Source organism: Mastomys coucha, unplaced genomic scaffold (assembly GCF_008632895.1).
Source record: "Mastomys coucha isolate ucsf_1 unplaced genomic scaffold, UCSF_Mcou_1 pScaffold7, whole genome shotgun sequence".
Taxonomy (NCBI): Eukaryota; Metazoa; Chordata; class Mammalia; order Rodentia; family Muridae; genus Mastomys; species Mastomys coucha.
Window position 1 is genome coordinate 27,650,931 of NW_022196913.1, and position 18,146 is coordinate 27,669,076.

The 18,146-nt window shown below is 43.4% G+C and overlaps 1 protein-coding gene and 3 non-coding genes across 5 annotated transcripts; 2 read left to right on the forward strand and 2 right to left on the reverse strand.

Moving 5' to 3' along the window:
- Positions 1–483: 483 nt before the first annotated feature.
- Positions 484–557, forward strand: Trnat-agu. Its single transcript has one exon. It is a non-coding gene; the product is annotated as a tRNA-Thr (tRNA).
- Positions 558–4,125: 3,568 nt separating this feature from the next.
- Positions 4,126–4,208, reverse strand: Trnal-cag. The gene has a single exon. It is a non-coding gene; the product is annotated as a tRNA-Leu (tRNA).
- A 3,249-nt stretch (positions 4,209–7,457) lies between these two features.
- On the reverse strand, positions 7,458–16,814 carry Btn1a1 (butyrophilin subfamily 1 member A1). Of its 2 annotated transcripts, XM_031358773.1 has the most exons (8): positions 16,701–16,814; positions 15,999–16,120; positions 15,133–15,483; positions 12,078–12,359; positions 11,064–11,213; positions 10,334–10,354; positions 10,223–10,249; positions 7,458–9,811 (listed from the first exon to the last, which is right to left on the reverse strand). In XM_031358773.1, exons 2-8 carry the CDS (start codon positions 16,075–16,077, stop codon positions 9,147–9,149), a joined length of 1,575 nt encoding a protein of 524 aa, XP_031214633.1. In that variant the 5' UTR covers positions 16,078–16,120; positions 16,701–16,814; the 3' UTR covers positions 7,458–9,146. The 2 variants fall into 2 exon arrangements, with proteins under 2 accessions (XP_031214633.1, XP_031214634.1); XM_031358774.1 differs by lacking the exon at positions 16,701–16,814 and having other exon boundaries at positions 8,862–9,811; positions 15,133–15,480; positions 15,999–16,077.
- On the forward strand, positions 14,058–14,129 carry Trnae-uuc. The gene has a single exon. It is a non-coding gene; the product is annotated as a tRNA-Glu (tRNA).
- Positions 16,815–18,146: the final 1,332 nt, after the last annotated feature.

The window sequence follows — 18,146 nt, forward strand, 5'->3', positions numbered from 1 at the left end:
TTTTTTTGAGACAGGGTTTCTCTGTATAGCCCTGGAGATGATCAGAATCTTAAATTTCAATATAACTTAAAAGTCATAAAATAAAAGAGATTGCTTGCTGCATGGACCTGTTTGGGGGGTTGGGAATGTTCTGATCAACATAAGTGTAACTAACACACAGTGTCTTTGCGCTCCCTGCTTACTCGTTTTTCCTTAATGCCTGGCTGGTACTTGTATCAGTGTGATAAGCTGGAGAGGTCTTGTCCTTCGAGGGAGCTTCTTTCTTGTGCGTCCAACCTGCACTAGTAATTTTCCTGCGCATCCCGACCAGGACTCAGTTTTCCTGTAGCTGAGCGGTTTCTAAGGTCTTTGGAGCGAAGCCGAGAGCATTTTTTAGATTTGGGGAACTTCCTGGGTCATCTTCAATAAAGAGGCTGAAAATACACCCAACAAATGTAATGTTCATTCCTTTTCTTTGCCGATTTGAAGCCCTGAAAGCGTGCTGGCTCCGTGGCTTAGCTGGTTAAAGCGCCTGTCTAGTAAACAGGAGATCCTGGGTTCGAATCCCAGCGGGGCCTTTTTGTGGTTTTTCCGCTGCTCGGTGACACGGTCTGTTCAAGAATAACTTCAAAATTGTCACGCTCTGCCCGCCTTTCTCTCCAAAGTACTTACTCAGACTAGGAAATGGACTTTAATTTACAAAAGTAAATAAGTAAGTGAATAATGAAAACTAGGGTTATTTCATTAAGAACAAATATGTACATTTCTTAGTATTCCTATAATTTTGTTCCACATAGTACCTTTCCCCCTAACAAACAGAAAAGTTATCAGGGAAAACAGACAGTAAACAAAATACTCTGCAAGAACTATAGCACCTCTTGTTATTTTATTTTCTTTCTTAGGAGTTTCTGAATGGGTGTACTCCCACAGTGGGCCCCTACTAGTTTGTTTCTTTTACTTATTTATTAAACCAGTTTTTGAAATGACTAATAAGTCTGTTGTGGAGAGCTCTGCAGCACCTCTGAAAACTATATAAAACAAGCTGTAATTTATTTCAAAGCTCTATGGTGCTCAGAGATTTTGGGAAAGAAACATCTGAGAACCTATCCAGGAAAACATCCATATAGTCACCTGTCACAGAGTGAGTGACGCTCTGAACACAGAGACTTGAAGACAACTTAGCAGTGAGGAATCTTCCCCCAGATTCTGAACTATGAGGAAATTAAGAAGTCTGGAGAAAAATGTCACTTTTACTCTTAGCTGAGTGTTCTCACCAAGACCAGGGAAACAGAAACTCGGCTGCCAACCCCCTATTCACTCCCTGAGATCCACAGAATGAATGCCAAGCCTGGTTTTGTGGCTTTTATAAAAACAGAGCACCACCTTAGGAATGCAGAGGACACCTTAGGAGGTAGTTGGACTTTCTGATCCCAGGGTTGTAAGCAGCAAAGACTGTGAGAAGGCAGACTCTCTGATTCACTAGATTTTTCCTCTCTGGTCACAAACTCCCTTTCTACATACCCTCCAGTGATGGCATACTGCTGCCCGCTTCTCTTACCAATCCTGCCTCATCGGCTCCATGCCAAATGCAGAAACTAAGCACTCAGGTACTGTTTTTATATGGTGGGTCTAATAAAAGGATCAGCGGCATGGGGTGTTAAGATCACAAAAGGTTCATCCAAGGTTGACCACTTTATCCAAATAGCCTGCCTTCTCTTTAACAGTACCATTGGTTTTTGTTTGTTTGTTTCTAAGCATCTATCAATAGGACTGCCTGACAATTCTGATCTTTACCTAATTACTTTAGTCGACCACAGCAAGGTGAGTTCCCCCAAGCATTTGATATAAGCAAAGTTCTTGCTCCAAAAAGAGTACAAGATAGTCTATTGTGAGCAGATTAAAATTATAATTATAACTATATAATTATAATTCATGGCCTTTGGAACATGAATTCAGGTTTCTTTGTATAACACATTCCATTTTGAAAGTGGATATGAATGTTTTATAGTCACAAAAAAGCAACAACAAAAGTCATTAACCAATGTGCCTACCACGGATACCTTGGTATAGATATTGTGAAAATAGATTATATCAAAGGGGGCAAGGGATCTCTGCCATAGATTTCAAATACTATCTGATGACAATCTTAGCTTTGGGGTTGATGAAAGACAATGCTTTTCTAAGTTGTACTGGCTGGTTTTGTGTGTCAACTTGACACAAGGCTGAGTTATCACAGAGAAAGGAGCTTCAGGTGAGGAAATGCATCCATGAGATCCAGCTGTGGGGCATTTTCTCAGTTAGTGATCAAGGGGGTAGGGCCCCTTGTGGGTGGTATCATCTCTGGGCTGGAAGTCTTGAGTTCTATAAGAGAGCAGGCTGTGCAAGCCAGGGGAAGCAAGCCAGTAAGGAACATCCCTCCATGGCCTCTGTATCAGCTCCTGCTTCCTGACCTGCTTGAGCTCCAGTCCTGACTTCCTTTGGTGATGAACAGCAACATGGAAGTGTAAGCTGAATAAACCCTTTCCTCCCCAACTTGCTTCTTGGTCCTGATGTTTGTGCAGGAATAGAAACCTTGACTAAGACATAAGTTAATGCATTCAGTAGTCAATACAAAAACTCGTTAATAAATGATTAAGGGGACTAAAGGTAGCCCAGGATCATTTTGGTACTTGATCTTTAACATGCCAACTGCCCAAACCATAGAGGACTAATCATAATCAACACAAATACTTGACTTTTTTTGAGGAGACTTTAGTTTGTACAGTAGAAGTGCCAATGAACTTTTCTAACAATGTCTATGTATTTCTTTGTCATAATAAAACTACCAACACTTCATCTTTCCTCAGACTTACCAAAAGCCACCCTGACCTGTGTTTGTGTGTCTTGTTCTGTATTTTAGACTTTTCGATGATTAGTTTTTGCAAGTTTGATACAAACTAGGAACCTCAACTAAAGAATCGTCTCCATCAGACTGGATTTTGGGCATGACTGATTAGTGGTTGATATGGGAATGCCCATCACATTATATACAGTGCCACCCTGGGTCGATGTTTTGGGGAGCAAGGTAATAAGCATCCTTCACCCATCATCCATGGCCTCTGTTTCAGTTTCTGCCTTCAGGTTTAGGTCCTGATTTCCTTTCATGATGAATTGTAATCTGTAAACTGAAATGAACCCTTTCCTTACCAAGCTGGTTGTTGTTAGCATTTTATCAGAGCAACAGAAAGCTAACTAGAACTGTCTTTACTTCCAAATGTCCCAAATTAAATTGTGTTCTTAGAGGTTCTTTTCAATATTTCTGTCTGGCTTTATCTGGCTATAGTATCTAGTAACAACTGGCTTGCTTCCTGAGTGATGTACAAGGTCTGGCTTGGCCTAGCTGGGGATGACCTTGAACCTCTGATCTTCCTGCCTTCACCTCTGTTAAGTTTACAGGTGTATAGCACCATACCCAGGTCATGTCTTTGTACCAGTCTGTTCACTCCTCGAGCTGGGGCTGAACCTGTCCTGTTGTCTTGTATCTCTAGAGACAAGCTGGTAGCTGACCATCAGCAGTGTGATGGTTAATTTAAAGTGCCAAGTAGAGCTGTCATGATATCTAGGCCTTACATAACTGACCTAAGTAGATTGTCATCACTAATGTGATGGGCTTGATCCAGTCTTGGCCTGAGGATGAGGATGGTGTGGTAAGTTGGGGGTAAGTAGTTTCATGATCTGACCGACTTTATTAACATCCGCTTTCTGGATTTTCAGTTCTTCATAACTGGACCAAACCATGCCACTTACCTTCCTTGTTTTCTAGTTTACAAATAGAAGGTCATGATGCTTCTCAACATCGATAATTGAGCTATGTCTTCAGGATAAACCTCTCTGTGTATTTGTATCTGTGCAGACACCAGTGATAATGAACCATGAATAAAGAGTTAACATTCATCTAATTTTTTATGTGAACAGAAAAATAGAGACAAAGAAAATATTAAAATCTCTACTTTTGAAGCTATCTTGTAAGTACACAGTGCTTCCACTACACAGATAGAGTAAGAAAGGAAAACAAAATATTTACTGAAGAAAGAAAAGAAAAAAAAGAGAAAAATTGAGTAAACTGTAAAAATGTTTTATTTTTATTTTACAAAAAAAAAAAGCAGTTGTCAGGAGTGGGATTCGAACCCACGCCTCCAGGGGAGACTGCGACCTGAACGCAGCGCCTTAGACCGCTCGGCCATCCTGACCCACGGGCCTGCTGGTGTTCTGGTCCTTACTTCTACCTTAAAATTACACTCTGCATTCTGATTTCGTTTGTCTTGCTTTCATTCAGGATTTAGGAACTTCTCTCGTACAAAGGACAGCCTCTGCATCCAAGTGAACTTCCTCTGGCGGTGACTAATAAAGCTCAGAACCCTCCGCCTCCTGGGAGGCGGAACTGCAGCCGGGTCTGCTCCGGGTTCGCAGCGAAAGCTCCCCAGTGCTCACCCGCCTGCCACTCGACTCATCCAGGGCCCTTGGGAAGGCGACATCCCCGCAAGCACAGCCTCTGGCCAAAGGCAAAAGCAAAAAACAGAAACTGATTTTCTCCTAAACCCGCCCAACACACATTAAGCAATCCTCCACAACAAAGGATTTTCCAAATGCAAATCAAGTGTAGTCTGCTGACAACATTGCTAGAGGTGTTGTTGTTGTTGTTGTTGTTGTTGACAGGCGCAGTCGCCCTGGAATCTCACTGGAAAGCAAAGCAACTGGAGCTCTGGTTTCAATCAACTTTAGATTCAGTCAGCTGAAGAAACACGCAGACAAATCGCTCTGGCTTTGTGGACTTTAGCAATTGCTCTACCGGATTCTAGCATTACCCTTGGTTTCAGTTTTTGAGATTTAAGAATTTCATTATGTTGCCCAAGCCGGCCTCAGCTTCCGAAGCGCTGGACTCACAGGCTTGTATCGCCGAGTCTAGTCTAGAAACTGCTTTTTTTTCTTTCTTCTTCTTTTTTGCTTCCTCTTTTTTTAAAAAAAAAAAAAATTTCTAGACAGCTTCTAGTGTGTAAATTTCATTGATAAAACACTGCTTAATTCCTGACACTGTGAATAAAATTTCAGCTCTAGATAATCCAGATAGATGCTAAATCTGAAGTTTTACTGTTTAAAACAAGATTATAGTTAATAACAATGTGTCACATACTTGACAATGGCTGAGAAAATTTAAAAGTTCTCACCACAAAACAAAAGTGTGTGAGGTAACAGGCGTAGTTTGTAACTTCATTTAGCTTTTCCACAATTTACATCAGGATATTTTGTACACCATAAGTATATATTATCAATTTTAAATGAGTTTAGGGGCTAATGCCCCACACTGTGTGTCTAACAGGCCCTGCACACGACTGTGAGGCACTGTGGCCCGAGTACTGTTTGGGTTAAATAAAATACAGAATTTTTATAATTTTTGGAGAAACGCCCTCCCCCTCCCGAATTAGCAAAAAGTAAGGAAAACTCATAGGTAACACTTTTGATAATCCTTTAGGAGAGCAATTCTTCCCTATCAATTAAATTAGAACTTCAGAGAGTATTACCTGATGACAGAATTTTTAAATGTAGTATCTCTCTTTATGTCACCCTAGCTGTCCTGGAACCTGTCTGGGTTTTTAAGGAGCCCTCATTACCTGCAGAAACTCCATATGCATCCAGATTTGAGAGCATGGTTTTAGGGTTAAGCGTTAGTGAAAGCCCAAGTCTTTCTTTCAGGATGAGTGCGTAGCAACAACATTCATAACAATGTTCAAGACTGTATGGAACAGGACTCTGGTCCAAATTATGCTTTAGTTTTGTTTTGAAGCATGGTCTCATACAGCACAAGCTGGGTTTAAACTACAGCAGTAGCTGAGGATGATGTTGGACTCTTGATCTTCCTGCCTCCACCTCCCAAGTACTGGAATTACGGGTGTGTGCCCTCACACCTGTCTTTGGTTCTTTTTAAAGGTTGCCGTTACTGTAAGAATGAAGTACATTTGTTGGAGAATAAACCGCCTCATCACTAAGGGTGTGTGACATACAGAGGTTAGAACTAGAATCCTGAGCATCAGCACATGGTGTTCCCTAAGACTCCAATACCTGTTCAGTGTACCCACGGACCATTTTCCTTGAAAACAATGTGGGGAAGGGAAGCAGAGACAGACCTGACTGAAATCTGAAAGAACCCTCCTCCCTACTTTTGAGATAGGTCCTCAAAACTTACTGTGTACCTCAGGTGGGCATTGAACTTGTGATCTTCCTAGCTCCATCTCCAGAGTGCAGAGATTAAAAGCATGCTTCGCTGTGCCCAGTTCTTCGATCCCCTTTCCTTCTGGCCTCAGAGCCGCAAGCCCACGTATTTTGTGTGAAGTTTTACAGATACACGTTAGGATCCACATTACACACTAAACACAGTGATACAACTGTCTATCTTTCCTAGGCGTTTAACATATTTAGCATGTGTATGTGAATATGTGCATGAGTGGGCATGATCTATGACAAACATGTGGATATCAGAGGACACTTCATTCCACCATGTGGGTTCCTGGGATTGAACTCAGGTCATCAGGCTCGGCAAGTAAGTGTCTTTATCTACTAAGCCATCTCACCAACCCTCCAATGTAGTTTTGAAAGGATGTTTTGACTATATTGTCTATGGATTTCTACAAGTAAAATATTTGAATAAAATGAACACATTTATTTATTTATTTATTTATTTATTTATTTACTGAGATAGGGTGTTACTGGATAGCTTAGGCCAACCTTGAACTGACATAGTCCAAGCCAGCTTCAAATATGTGACAATTCTCTTGCCTCTGTCTTCTGAATTCTGGGGAATACAGGCATGGGTCACCACATTCAATTAAATAAATTCTCTTAAATCAAAGATAAATTATACCCTTCTCCTAGGAGTACAGTATAAGACACACTGCATAGGGTGGCTAGTGTTTGAGATAAAAAAGAGAGGGAAGACACTGGGCACTAGGAACCTACGACGTAACAGAGTAAAGAACCTGCTGTGGTTTGAATGTGTCCCCAATATTCATGTGTTTGAAGACTTAATTGTCAAGAGTCACATGTGGGGCAGATGCAGTGCTAGGGATGGAACACAGGACTGGTGCATGGTGGGCAAGAACTCTACCACAGAGCTACACCCTCTTGGTCCCTCTGGTGACCTGGTGGGATTTACTCACCAACAAAGTTACCTTAGTAGGGATAGAAATGAAGTTGCCTTTGAAACAAGGCTGAGAGCAGGAAGCCATCATCACAGTGGCCTCTTTGAAGGTAGTTTCATCTTCTTGAGTGACTCCCATCTCTGCCTGTTCTGGCGAATCTCCAAGGCCTAGGCCTGGGACCATAATAGAACAGCCCCGCTGCAACAGTACTTTCCCAGGCAGCGTTCATTCCTGTTTCAGTTTAATCCAGTCTCCCTTATTGGTTTAAGAAGGAAACGGTCAGGGGCTGCCTTCAGCAAACGGACATACGTTTCATTCTCTTTCTTTATTTGGTAACATCCATTCTAGTAGCAGGAGAGATACAATAGAAGTGGAAGAGATTGGATATACACACAGGCCACTGACAAAACAAGTCCAGTACAAACAGGAGGACACTGGAACACACACAAAATAGAACCAAACTGTCCAGCTGTGTTGAGCATCATGGTACAACTTTGAGGACCAAAAGGCAGGATACCTCGTTAGGCTGCATTGAGTGAGCGATGGCACAGTGTAGAAAAGGATGGTGGTGGAAGGGAACTGGAGGTGTCTGTGAGGTGGTTAAACATTGCAGCGAGGGCCGAGGGAGCATGCAGCTGCTGATAAAACAGTGATGCTACCTGAGCTGAATCAGAGCTGATGGACTTGCTAGGCGTGGTGGCTATGTTTCCAGCACTTGGAAGGTAGAGGCGGGAGGATCGGGAATTCAAGGCCAGTCTAAGCTACATAGTAAACCTCTATCTTAAAACACACACACACACACACACACACACACACACACACACACACCCCTACCTAGTGGAGTCAATAATGTGAAGTTGGATTAACCTTTAGGGAGGTCAAAAAGAGAGGAGGATATACATATATATATATATATATATATATATATATATATATACACATATATAAAACCTAGAGGGTTTGTTTAAAAACTTTTTCCAGCCCTATTCATCTTCACTCCTCTCTGTCTCTTGCTAGATTGCTTACAGCATTCTCAAACAAGCAGGGCCAGTCTCCTTTATCATGTAGAACATGACACAGAAAACTTAATATACAATATTCAGACACATGCTGGAAGAGAAGACAGAAGACCATAAAAGCCAAAGCGGAGGGAGAATAGCTAAGCAATGCTTCCTTCTGGGCTCTTGCGATTATGATCTCACAGGTGCTAAAACAGGCCATGACAGGGGAGGGGCTCATGCGGCCCTACCCCTCCCAGCTCAACTCTTGGCTGCTGATCGATTGTAGGAGAGGGGAAATCATTGTATTCGTCACACCTGCTCTCTTGAGCTCAGAGGATAGCTCTAAATCCATGTTCCCATGATAGCCCATTAAACTCAATGGGCCAGGTTTGAAGCAAGAAGGGGGTTATTGATGAGGAGAGGGGAAGGAAATAAGACAGAATAGAGGAGAGTGGGAGTAATTAGAATGCATTATATACATATATGAAGCTGTCTAAAAATTTAATTAACAAAACGTTGAGATATAACTGAAAAACCCTAGGGACAGGACAAGTGTATCTAATTGGACCAAATTCACTTCATTTGCCTATCACATCTGCTCTAAGTCCCTTTATAGGATTTTAGCTCAAGATCTTCCTTTCTTAGTATCCTCTAAGACCTGTTGTTCCACATACCCCTATTCCAGATGTTTCTGCCACAATTCCATGCCAACTTAATTGCCTCTTGGTCCCTCAGGTGATTATATCAAGTCCTCCTGCATAGGCTCGGGCCTGAAAGAATATGAGCACTGGAAATAGTTCAGGATTCAGCTTCTACCTTCCCACTGTTAGTACAAATACAAACTAGGACAGCCTTTCTTCCTGCTTTGTGAATTACACATACCACCTTCCCAGTGTGAATTAATCTCCATCCACCAGGAAGAAGCTGGCAGCTAAAGCTTCGGGGCACAAGGAAGTAGTCATAGGAAAGCAAAATCGTGAAGCTAAAATATTTGTTACGGTGCCGCTTGGCTAGGTGAGTAAGGTATCCGTTTAGAATGGAGAGACTCTCTGTCTCCTGAAGCAGAGCCTTCCCCCAGTGGGGACAAGGGAATGTTGTCCTGGACATTAGCAATGACTGTGATTTTCTCAGGCCCATTGGCAGTTGGACAGATGGTCAGGGGCTTTTTACCGCAGGACCACAGACAAAAGAAGGGACGGAGGGGGCCAGAGAAAGAGATGCTAGGGAAAGTATAGATAAGAGATCCGTTACTCATGTTATAGAAGGAAATGTCTCCTGATTCATAGTCCAGAAAAACCCCAACTCGGCGTGGGGACCCTGCTAACCGGAGAGGGGTCCGGAGTGGGGTGAGGGCCCAATACCCATTTCCATACAGCTCCACAGCCCAAAACCCATTATCGGGGGTCATAGGGTCAAACCCTTTCTTCACCACATTCTCCCTACACACACCAATGGCCCAGTCAGTTCTATCTCCCACCTCCACCTCCCAGTAATGCCTCCCTGAAGTAAAGGTCTCACGGCCCAATACACAGGGCCAGGAGTCAAATCTCTCTGGTCTATCTGGCAGGAGCTGACGTGAATCTTCCAATCGAACCGACTTTGAATCTTCATACAGGAAGAGGTGGGGGTGGGCTGTGTCTGGATCCAGAGTCACGTCAACTAGAGACAAAGAGAGACTGCATCAGCCTGTCAGATATCATCAGGACTACTCGACCTACCCCTCCTTCCCAGAGACATGGAATAGAGCTGCAGAGCTGTATAGTAGGAGTCCCCGTAGCAGAGGAGCTATCAGGCCACTCACTAGTTGTCCCTCTCTCCAGTCCCATCTTCTACTGGCAGCTACGGAATGACTTAAGAACGGACTACCAAAATGGGGTCCGGACAAAGAAGCTTTTCTGCTAGCCATCATCGGCGGTTCTCTGGACGCCTCACAGAAAGCGCTGAGATCATTCGCCCTCACCTTCCCTGTTTCTATCCTATTCCTAAGGAGGTCGTCGGAATGCAAGCCTCACAGGTCTATAACTCCCAGGGTAGGGCTTCAGAGGCAGTGAGGAGCTCAGAACCACTGACCTTCATGCAGTGCAGTCTTTTTGCACCCTGGGACGTAAGAAAAGAGACAGTCAGTGATGGGTTAACAGGAGAGAGAAAATCTTGTGACTCAAAAAGGAGAAGACCACTTACTGAGTTCTTCCAGAAGTCTCTCTGAAAAACAAACAAAATTATGTCAATGGCTTTTTTATAATATGGGAAAGAGGGAGGAGGAAAACCAGAATGAGAAACACATAAAAGGACACTGTTTAATTTATGGTGCCCTGGTGCACTGGTGGCAGGAACACTGCCTGCAAACCAGGAACAGAAATGCTGCCAGCAAAATATAATAAAATAAAGTATAAATAAATAAATAAATAAATAAATAAATAAATAAATAAAAACAAAAGACCCCCAGAATATTTTTAAGAAATCATCTGGAAGTTCCCCCTGGCTTAGGACTTAGGACTAAATCTTAATAATAATATTCTTCCTGGGAAGTCGGGTGGTGGTGGTGCACGCCTTTAATCCCAGCACCTGGGAGGCAGAGGCAGGCGGATTTCTGAGTTCAAGGCCAGCCTGGTCTACAGAGTGAGTTCCAGGACAGCCAGGGCTACACAGAGAAACCCTGTCTGGAAAGCCTAAACCTGGGCTGTGAAAGAATATCGGGTACACAATGGCAGTTCAAGCTGATTCTGACTCTGCCTGGGTCACAGGCAGTTTTTTTCATATTAGGTACCTGTGACTCTAAAAGGTTTATAATTCCTTCCAACCTCAGAATTTTAAAATCTAGCATCTTCCTTTTGAAAGTTATCCAATCAGGCCTGAATCCAACCTTCCCTGGAAGCTGTGACCCGAAGCCCTTGGGGACACTGTGACTTACCTTTAGAGCCAAATTCCTTCTTCCGCAGACTGGATCTTTCCTTGTATAGTTTCCAAGTGAAAAATATGGACCCAATGGTGAGAAGTCCTAAAGCCAGTAAGATGACAGCCACAGCTACTATCCAGGGAGTTAGCCTTGGCACGAAGGAAGCTAAAAACAAAACAAAACAAAAATAAACAACAAACCAGGACACTGGTTGGGAAACTGAATAATTTCAGCTTCTCTCCCGGTACCAAAGGAGAACAGAGATGGGGCGTGCGCTTGGTGGCCTCACACCTCCCACAGCAAGAATTGCTCCTCCATGCTAAGCTTTTCAGAAAGAGTTGACCCTGGGCCAAAGCAAGCACTGGAGAGCCGGTTGGAGTAAGAATATGTGAAATAAAACTTTACAGCAACCCCTTGTTAACTATCAGTGAGGTGGTTGAGGTAAAGAAGGAAGGGGAAAGGTGGTTGCATGCAAGATAGAATGGGAGTTATTGGCCAATAAACAAGGAATGATTCCTGCTCAACCACAGGTAATAAATATGAAATGATGAAAGTTCCTGGAGGAACTTGGCAGTCTTTGGCAGCCTATATGGAGCGCCATTGTGGAACAAGGAAGGAAGGAGAGGTTCAGGGAGGACACAGTCAAATCAGGAAAATAGTTCTCCCTGCTTATTGAAGGAGAAGGGTCGAGTCAGGAAGGACCCCAGAGGTAAAGCTTCTCTGTCACCTGTTTCTCTGGAATAAAGCTCTGGAATTTTTATGAGATTGGCATGGAGGTGGTGTGTGCAGACCAAGGGGTAAAACCCAGGACCTTCTGTATGTCACAAAAGCACTCTATCCCAGAGATACAGCCCAGCGCTCCGTATCTTTATTCTAAGTAAGCTGTAAGGGCTTCCTCAAGTCAGTAGGCCAGAGCCGTAGGGGGAGATATAGATAATTTTGCCATGATGACCCTTCCGAGCAGTATGACTCAAGTCATACTGACCTGAGTCTCTGTCATCATGAGAACCTAGTACTAGTTCCACTGACCTGGTAAGGAGATCTCTACTTCCTTCCCCTGCCCAAGGAGGATATTCTGGATGCAGCAGGACACATTCTTTATGGAGCTGTCTCTGATCATCATTGAAGCTGCCACAGTGAACAGGCCTTCCTCATCATGCTTCTTGGACTCTGATGCGGATGGTAGCATCTCTCTGTTGGCAGTTCTCCACTGCACCTGAGGCTCTGGGTACCATCCGGAGGAGGTGCACTCCAGCTCCGTGTCTCCATTCTCTTGAACCTTCATACTGATGTGAGGATCCGAGCCCACAGCTATTAGAGAGAAACTGACCTTAATCTTTCAGTGGATGCTTTCCTGGGAACATGATAATCTTCGTTTGAGAAAGACAGAGAGGAAGCAAAAGTAGACTGGGGCTGGATTCCTCTAATCCTGATCCTTCTGTATGAAGACTTAAGGATCAATAAAAACAATGTTTTATATCTTATTAGAGATGGGGCTTTATTGAGATCACACCCTTCAACATAAGGAAAAGTCTGATGAGTAGACATGAAGGTATTTATCCAACCATCAAGAGCAGCACGAACAATGGCTGAAAGGTGCCTTGGGAGCTCTAGAGTCAAGAAAGACCTCTGTGGTTAGAAGGGCATAACATGATTTGGGGGATGAGATGACTATGGTTAGAATATTTTAGGAGGGATGGAAAAGTATTCTCCTTAGATTATCATGTAGCTCAGGCTGGCCTCAAACAGCTGAAGATGACCTTGAACTTCTGATCCTCTTGCCTCTACCTCCCAAATGCTGGTATTACAGACATACGCCACCACAAACCATTTTTAGACAGTGCTGGAGATCCTATCCAGGGCTCTGTGCACGCTAAGCAAGCACTCTTCCAACTGAGCCACACCTCTACTCCCCAGAAGACTATATTCTTGAGAACAGAGTTTGGAATCTTGTTTTGTGTTTTCCCTTGAGGCTTGTAGCTGATAATGTAACTTTCCTTTACCTAGGATGCTAACTCAAGAATTTTCTTAAATGGTTTCAACCTCATCTTTCCTCACAGAATTATGCCCCAACAAAAATCAATACAGGAGACATACAACTGTAATCTTAGCACTCAGTAGGTGGAGGGAGCAGAATCAGGAGTTCAAGGCCAGCCTCTGCTATACAGTGAGTTCAAGACCATATCTCAATAACAACAGAGAATGAGATGGTCCAGGCCTTTAATCTGAGTACTGGAGAGGCTGAAGCAGGTGGCTCTCCGTGAGTTCTAGGCCAGCCTGGTCTGCATAGCAACTTTCAGGCCAGCCAAAGCTACATAGTAACACCCTGATGAAAAAACATCAAACAAACAAGCAGCAACAGAAAATTAACATCAACAAAGTTAACATAAAGCTACTTTTCTCATCTATATAATCTAATCTTTCCTTCCCTCTCTTCTCCTCTTTCCTCTATTCCTACCTCTCTTTCCTTCTCCCCTCTCCCCTTTCACAGTTCTACAGTATATGGAAAAATTCTGGGCTATAGAAAAGTATCGTTAAAGAACACCTCAACAACTCCTCATATTTTAAACTAGTATATATGAAAATGTAAATTCATTTTATAAAATGGTCATCATTATAAACGATAATAACAACATTGAGGTTCTAAGTAGCCAAGGTCAATTTTGAATTTCTAATCTTCCTGCTTGTATCTCCGAGTTGCTGGAATTACAGGGTGTCACTTCCCAGTTGAAATATCATACACAAACACACAAGTGTGTGTGAATATATACATATATATTATGTGCATATATATGTATATATTATATAATTTTAAGATGCCCTTTCCTAAAGATGACATGAGAGTTATATTTGGTACTTCAAATATGGCAAAACATGGCAATGTATTTTTGAGCTAGGGATTCAGTTAAGTTGATAGATTCCTTTCCCAGCACCTAGAGAGCAGGTGCGTCAGTCACTTGTAATCCTGTACATGGGAGGAGGAGGCAAGAGAAGAGTGCACGTAGCAGCTCCCACATGGTCTAGCGGTTAGGATTCCTGGTTTTCACCCAGGCGGCCCGGGTTCGACTCCCGGTGTGGGAAGCTTATTCTTTTAAGGTTGTTTGTTCCATTCGAGTGATTTCTAGCACTTGATAAAGAACTTCAAAGTGTTCTTAAAAGCTGTGGAGTTTGAAACAGAGGTATGTCAGCTCCTTTCTCAAAAGTATTAAGTTAAATACCTAAACAAATAAGAACTAACAAAAGGTAATACCCATGTGTTATACACACTAATCTAAGATGTAAGAATTTCTTTATAAGTATACGATGCCTTACCATTAGCAAAGTATTTTTCAGTTATCCCTTGTTGCAAATTCTTGCTGGATTTGACTTTCTGGTTTTCACAGTAGGAAAAATGGAGTGGGAGATTTGTTTCATTTGGATCACTAACAAGGAGGGAAATTAGAGCTCAGTGTATTCTTTCCTTATCTCAGAGAGGGAGAAGGAGAGAATATGAGTAATATGAGTAAAACCATTTTGGAAGTGGATCGAGAACTTTAGCAACGGACCACACTCTGTTAGGGTGTCAGTCCTTAGGCACTAAACCACGAAGCTGTCCAGAGCATCTAAGATGCTCGCCACAGCCTTACATAAACGTAAAAACATACACAATTTAAACTGGCATACAAATTTTCCGGAACTGGTCCAGTAATTTATGGTGTACCTTGTAAAAGAATGTAATAGCCAGATGTGGGGGTACATACTTACAATCTCAGCACTGTGGAGGTAGAAGCAGGAGGATTTCCAGAACTACATAGCAGATATTGTCTCAAAAACTAACTTAAATTAAGAATGCTATGTATTTCTCGGAGGGAATCATCCTGTTCTAGAGGGGAAAGTGCAGAAGATAATTAGAATAAGGTATCCGCAGGAACGACGTCTCGCTCTGCATCCTGCTCCTTTAGCTGAGCTCCTTCCCACTCATCTCCCACTCAGCGTCGGCCCCGCTTCTTCAAATTCAACCTGATTTGGAGAATGAACCCGATGGTTCCCAAAGTGAGAGTCTCCGAGAGGAGTGAGGAGGCGACGCAAGCCCCTCCGTACCCACCAGTCACTTTGAGATGTACAGCGGCTTCCTCGGAGTCGTTGTGGTCTTTGAAAAAGCACCGGTACTCCCCCTGGTCCGAGACCCTGACACCTCGGATCCGTAGAGTAGCGAGGCCGTCTAGGAGCCCGGCTGTCACCAGTGTCGCCCTCCCGCGGTACTCCGTCATCTGCTGGCCCTCTTGCTCCTGGCCATCCCGGTATAGAAGTACCGCTGGCGACCTCGTCTGTCGGAACCACAGCAGCTCCATGTGCTCTGAGCTCGCGTTTGGGGAAAAGCGACAGGTCAGCTCCGCATCTGAGCCCACTAGGGCCAGCACTGGCTCTTGAGAGGCAGTCACATCGAAGGGAGCTGCTGTAATAAACAAGGTCAGATAGGACGATGGGTTGGGATGGAGGATCTACAGACCAGTCTCCTTGTAAAGTTAGGAACTCGGGGTGGCTACTATTCCTTTTGATCTGTTTATTTTTCCGACTGGATCTCATAAATCCCAAGGTAGCCTCCACCTCACCATGTAGCCTTGAGCGCCTTGATCCCCTTGCCCTCAACTCTCAAGTGTGAGCATTACAGGTGTGCACCACTTCCACACTCAGCGTTCCAATTCCTTTGATTTAAAGGAAAAACAACGTGTGTAACCCTGGGTGCCCTGGCTATCTCTATGTAGACCAACCAGGCTGGTTTTGGCCTCAGAAAGATCTGCCTCTGCCCACTTGGTGCTGGAATTGCAGGTGTGTACTACCTCTCCAGTGGATTTCCTTTGAATTCACTGGATTGTGGTGGAGGTCCCCACCAGGAGCCAAATCGGGTCACAAAGATTTATAGGGACCTTCCAACTTTGCAAGGAAGAGAAGGCTATAGAACAGACTTACCTGAATCCAGCGTGGGCAGCTGTAGGACCGTGAGGGTGAACAGACAGACCAAGAGGCAGGAGTTGGTGGGAGCTGCCATCTCTGAGCTCGTTGAGGCAACGGAGTCCGCCAAGAGCTTCAGGCTGAGAGAGAAATGGTCAGGAGGTAACTATGGGCTCTGCAAGCGCCCTGTTCTCCACCAGTTCCTTCCAACCTGGAGTGCTCTGTATTTCCCCTGCAGGCTAATTTTCAGTCCATGTTACAGCACCGCCTGCCCATACCCTTCTGTAAGTCTGGGTCAGGCAGGCACAAAATAGGAAACTCTGTCCTCCAGCCCTCAATAGCCTCCAGAAGAGAGCTGTGAGGCACAGCTGTAGATAATGAAGAAATCTCCACATTTACAACAACAACAACAGAAAATCATATCGAGTGGGATATTTTGTTATTCATGTTTAGAAGTGACAATGAAGATAAAGCCACGGAGGTAGGAATGGAGAGGATGAAATGAAATGGAGGAGGAGAGAAAGACGAGGTGTGTGTCACACCTGTAAGTCCAGCAGCACTCAGGAGGTGATCTCTGGGAGTTACATAGTGAGGTACATACAATCTTGCCAAAGTCTGAAAGAGAGGGGAGAGGCAGAGATGAAGAGCTCGAGGAACAGAAAAGAGACAAAGAGAGCTGTGTTATTTTGTGGCTAGCTGAGCTGAGAGTGAAGCACCTACCGACTTGGACGGTCCCAGAGGAAAAGGGAGCCAGAACCACGGTGACCAAGACAAAAAGGCTGTTTGTCACCTGAGGGCCAAAGATAGAGAGCTTCATAAGGAAGAAGGCTGTGTGCTGTTAGAGAAGCCTGGCCCCAGATGGCCAACAGTATTTACTCGGAGGTTGGGAGAGGGACAGCTTTTCAAACACGTGGACTACAGATTGGCGGTCAGGTAGTTCAGGTTCATCGTCCTCCGCTAAGAGAACAATATATCCATTAAAGAACTGAGCTGAATATAGGGAATGGGGACCAAAAAGAAAGAAGGCTTGGGTAACTGAAATGAGACATGAGACCATCAGCCAGTGTATTTACCTCTGTGGCTTCAGTTCTTTTAACCCATGTACATTCAGGAGTCAGGAGGGTCATTGTAAGTTTAAGGCCAGCCTGGGCTACATAGCAAGATCCAGACTTGCAAGAGCTATATACGGAGAAACAAAAGAGAGTGGGGCGTTTGTTTGTTTGTTTGTTATTTTTAAGAAAAAGACTAATGCTATGAATACCTTGTCTGAATTATGCCATGTTGGAAGAGGATTTGACATAAACAGTATTTGAAACAAAACAGGCAAAAGAATAGGAGCCCAGAAAGTAAATTATTTTGTCATTACATCTGTGAATAACTAGAGTGAGTCCATAATGCCTACAGCTCTCCCTCGTAGATCTTTTCCATAAGACATCTTCAGGAGTGTGGGTGTGGGTGGCAGGATTCCCCTGGATGCCCACCTTCAAGGTGGTATAACCATAAGGCCTTGAGCTTCACCTGCCAAAGTCAGCCATGAGATCAGCAATTCCTTACTTGGTTTTGAATTTCCATTTATTACAGAAAAATGGAAAAATAAAGAAAAAGAGTTATAAATGAAATTACCATGAACTGACATATATATATATTTCTGGAATTTACTATATTTATGTATAACATAGAAACAATCAGTAAATTTTCCTGCACAGCTCATAGCATCATAGCTAATAAGTATATATTTCCCAAGATTTTTAGTTCTTTTTCTATTATAAAGAATGCACTTGGTGCTGGGCAGTGGTGGCCCAAGCCTTTAATCCCAGCTCTTGGGAGGCAGAGGCAGGCAGATTTCTGAGTTCGAGGCCAGCCTGGTCTACAGAGTGAGTTCCAGGACAGCCAGGGCTACACAGAAAAAAAAAAAAAAAAAAAAAAAAAAAAAAAAAAAAAGAAAAGAAAAGAAAAAATGCACTTGGCATTTGGTAGAGGGTCCATCTAGCGTCCATGAAGCCTTGAGTTAGATCCCAGCACTGCTTAAAATCAGACATGGTGGCTCATATTGATAATCTTAGGTGGAATTAGGAGGGTCAGAAATATAAAATCGTTGTCAAATTTAGGAAGAATTTAAAGCTAGTCTAAGCTACCTGGCACTCTGTTAGAGAATGCAGACAGTAT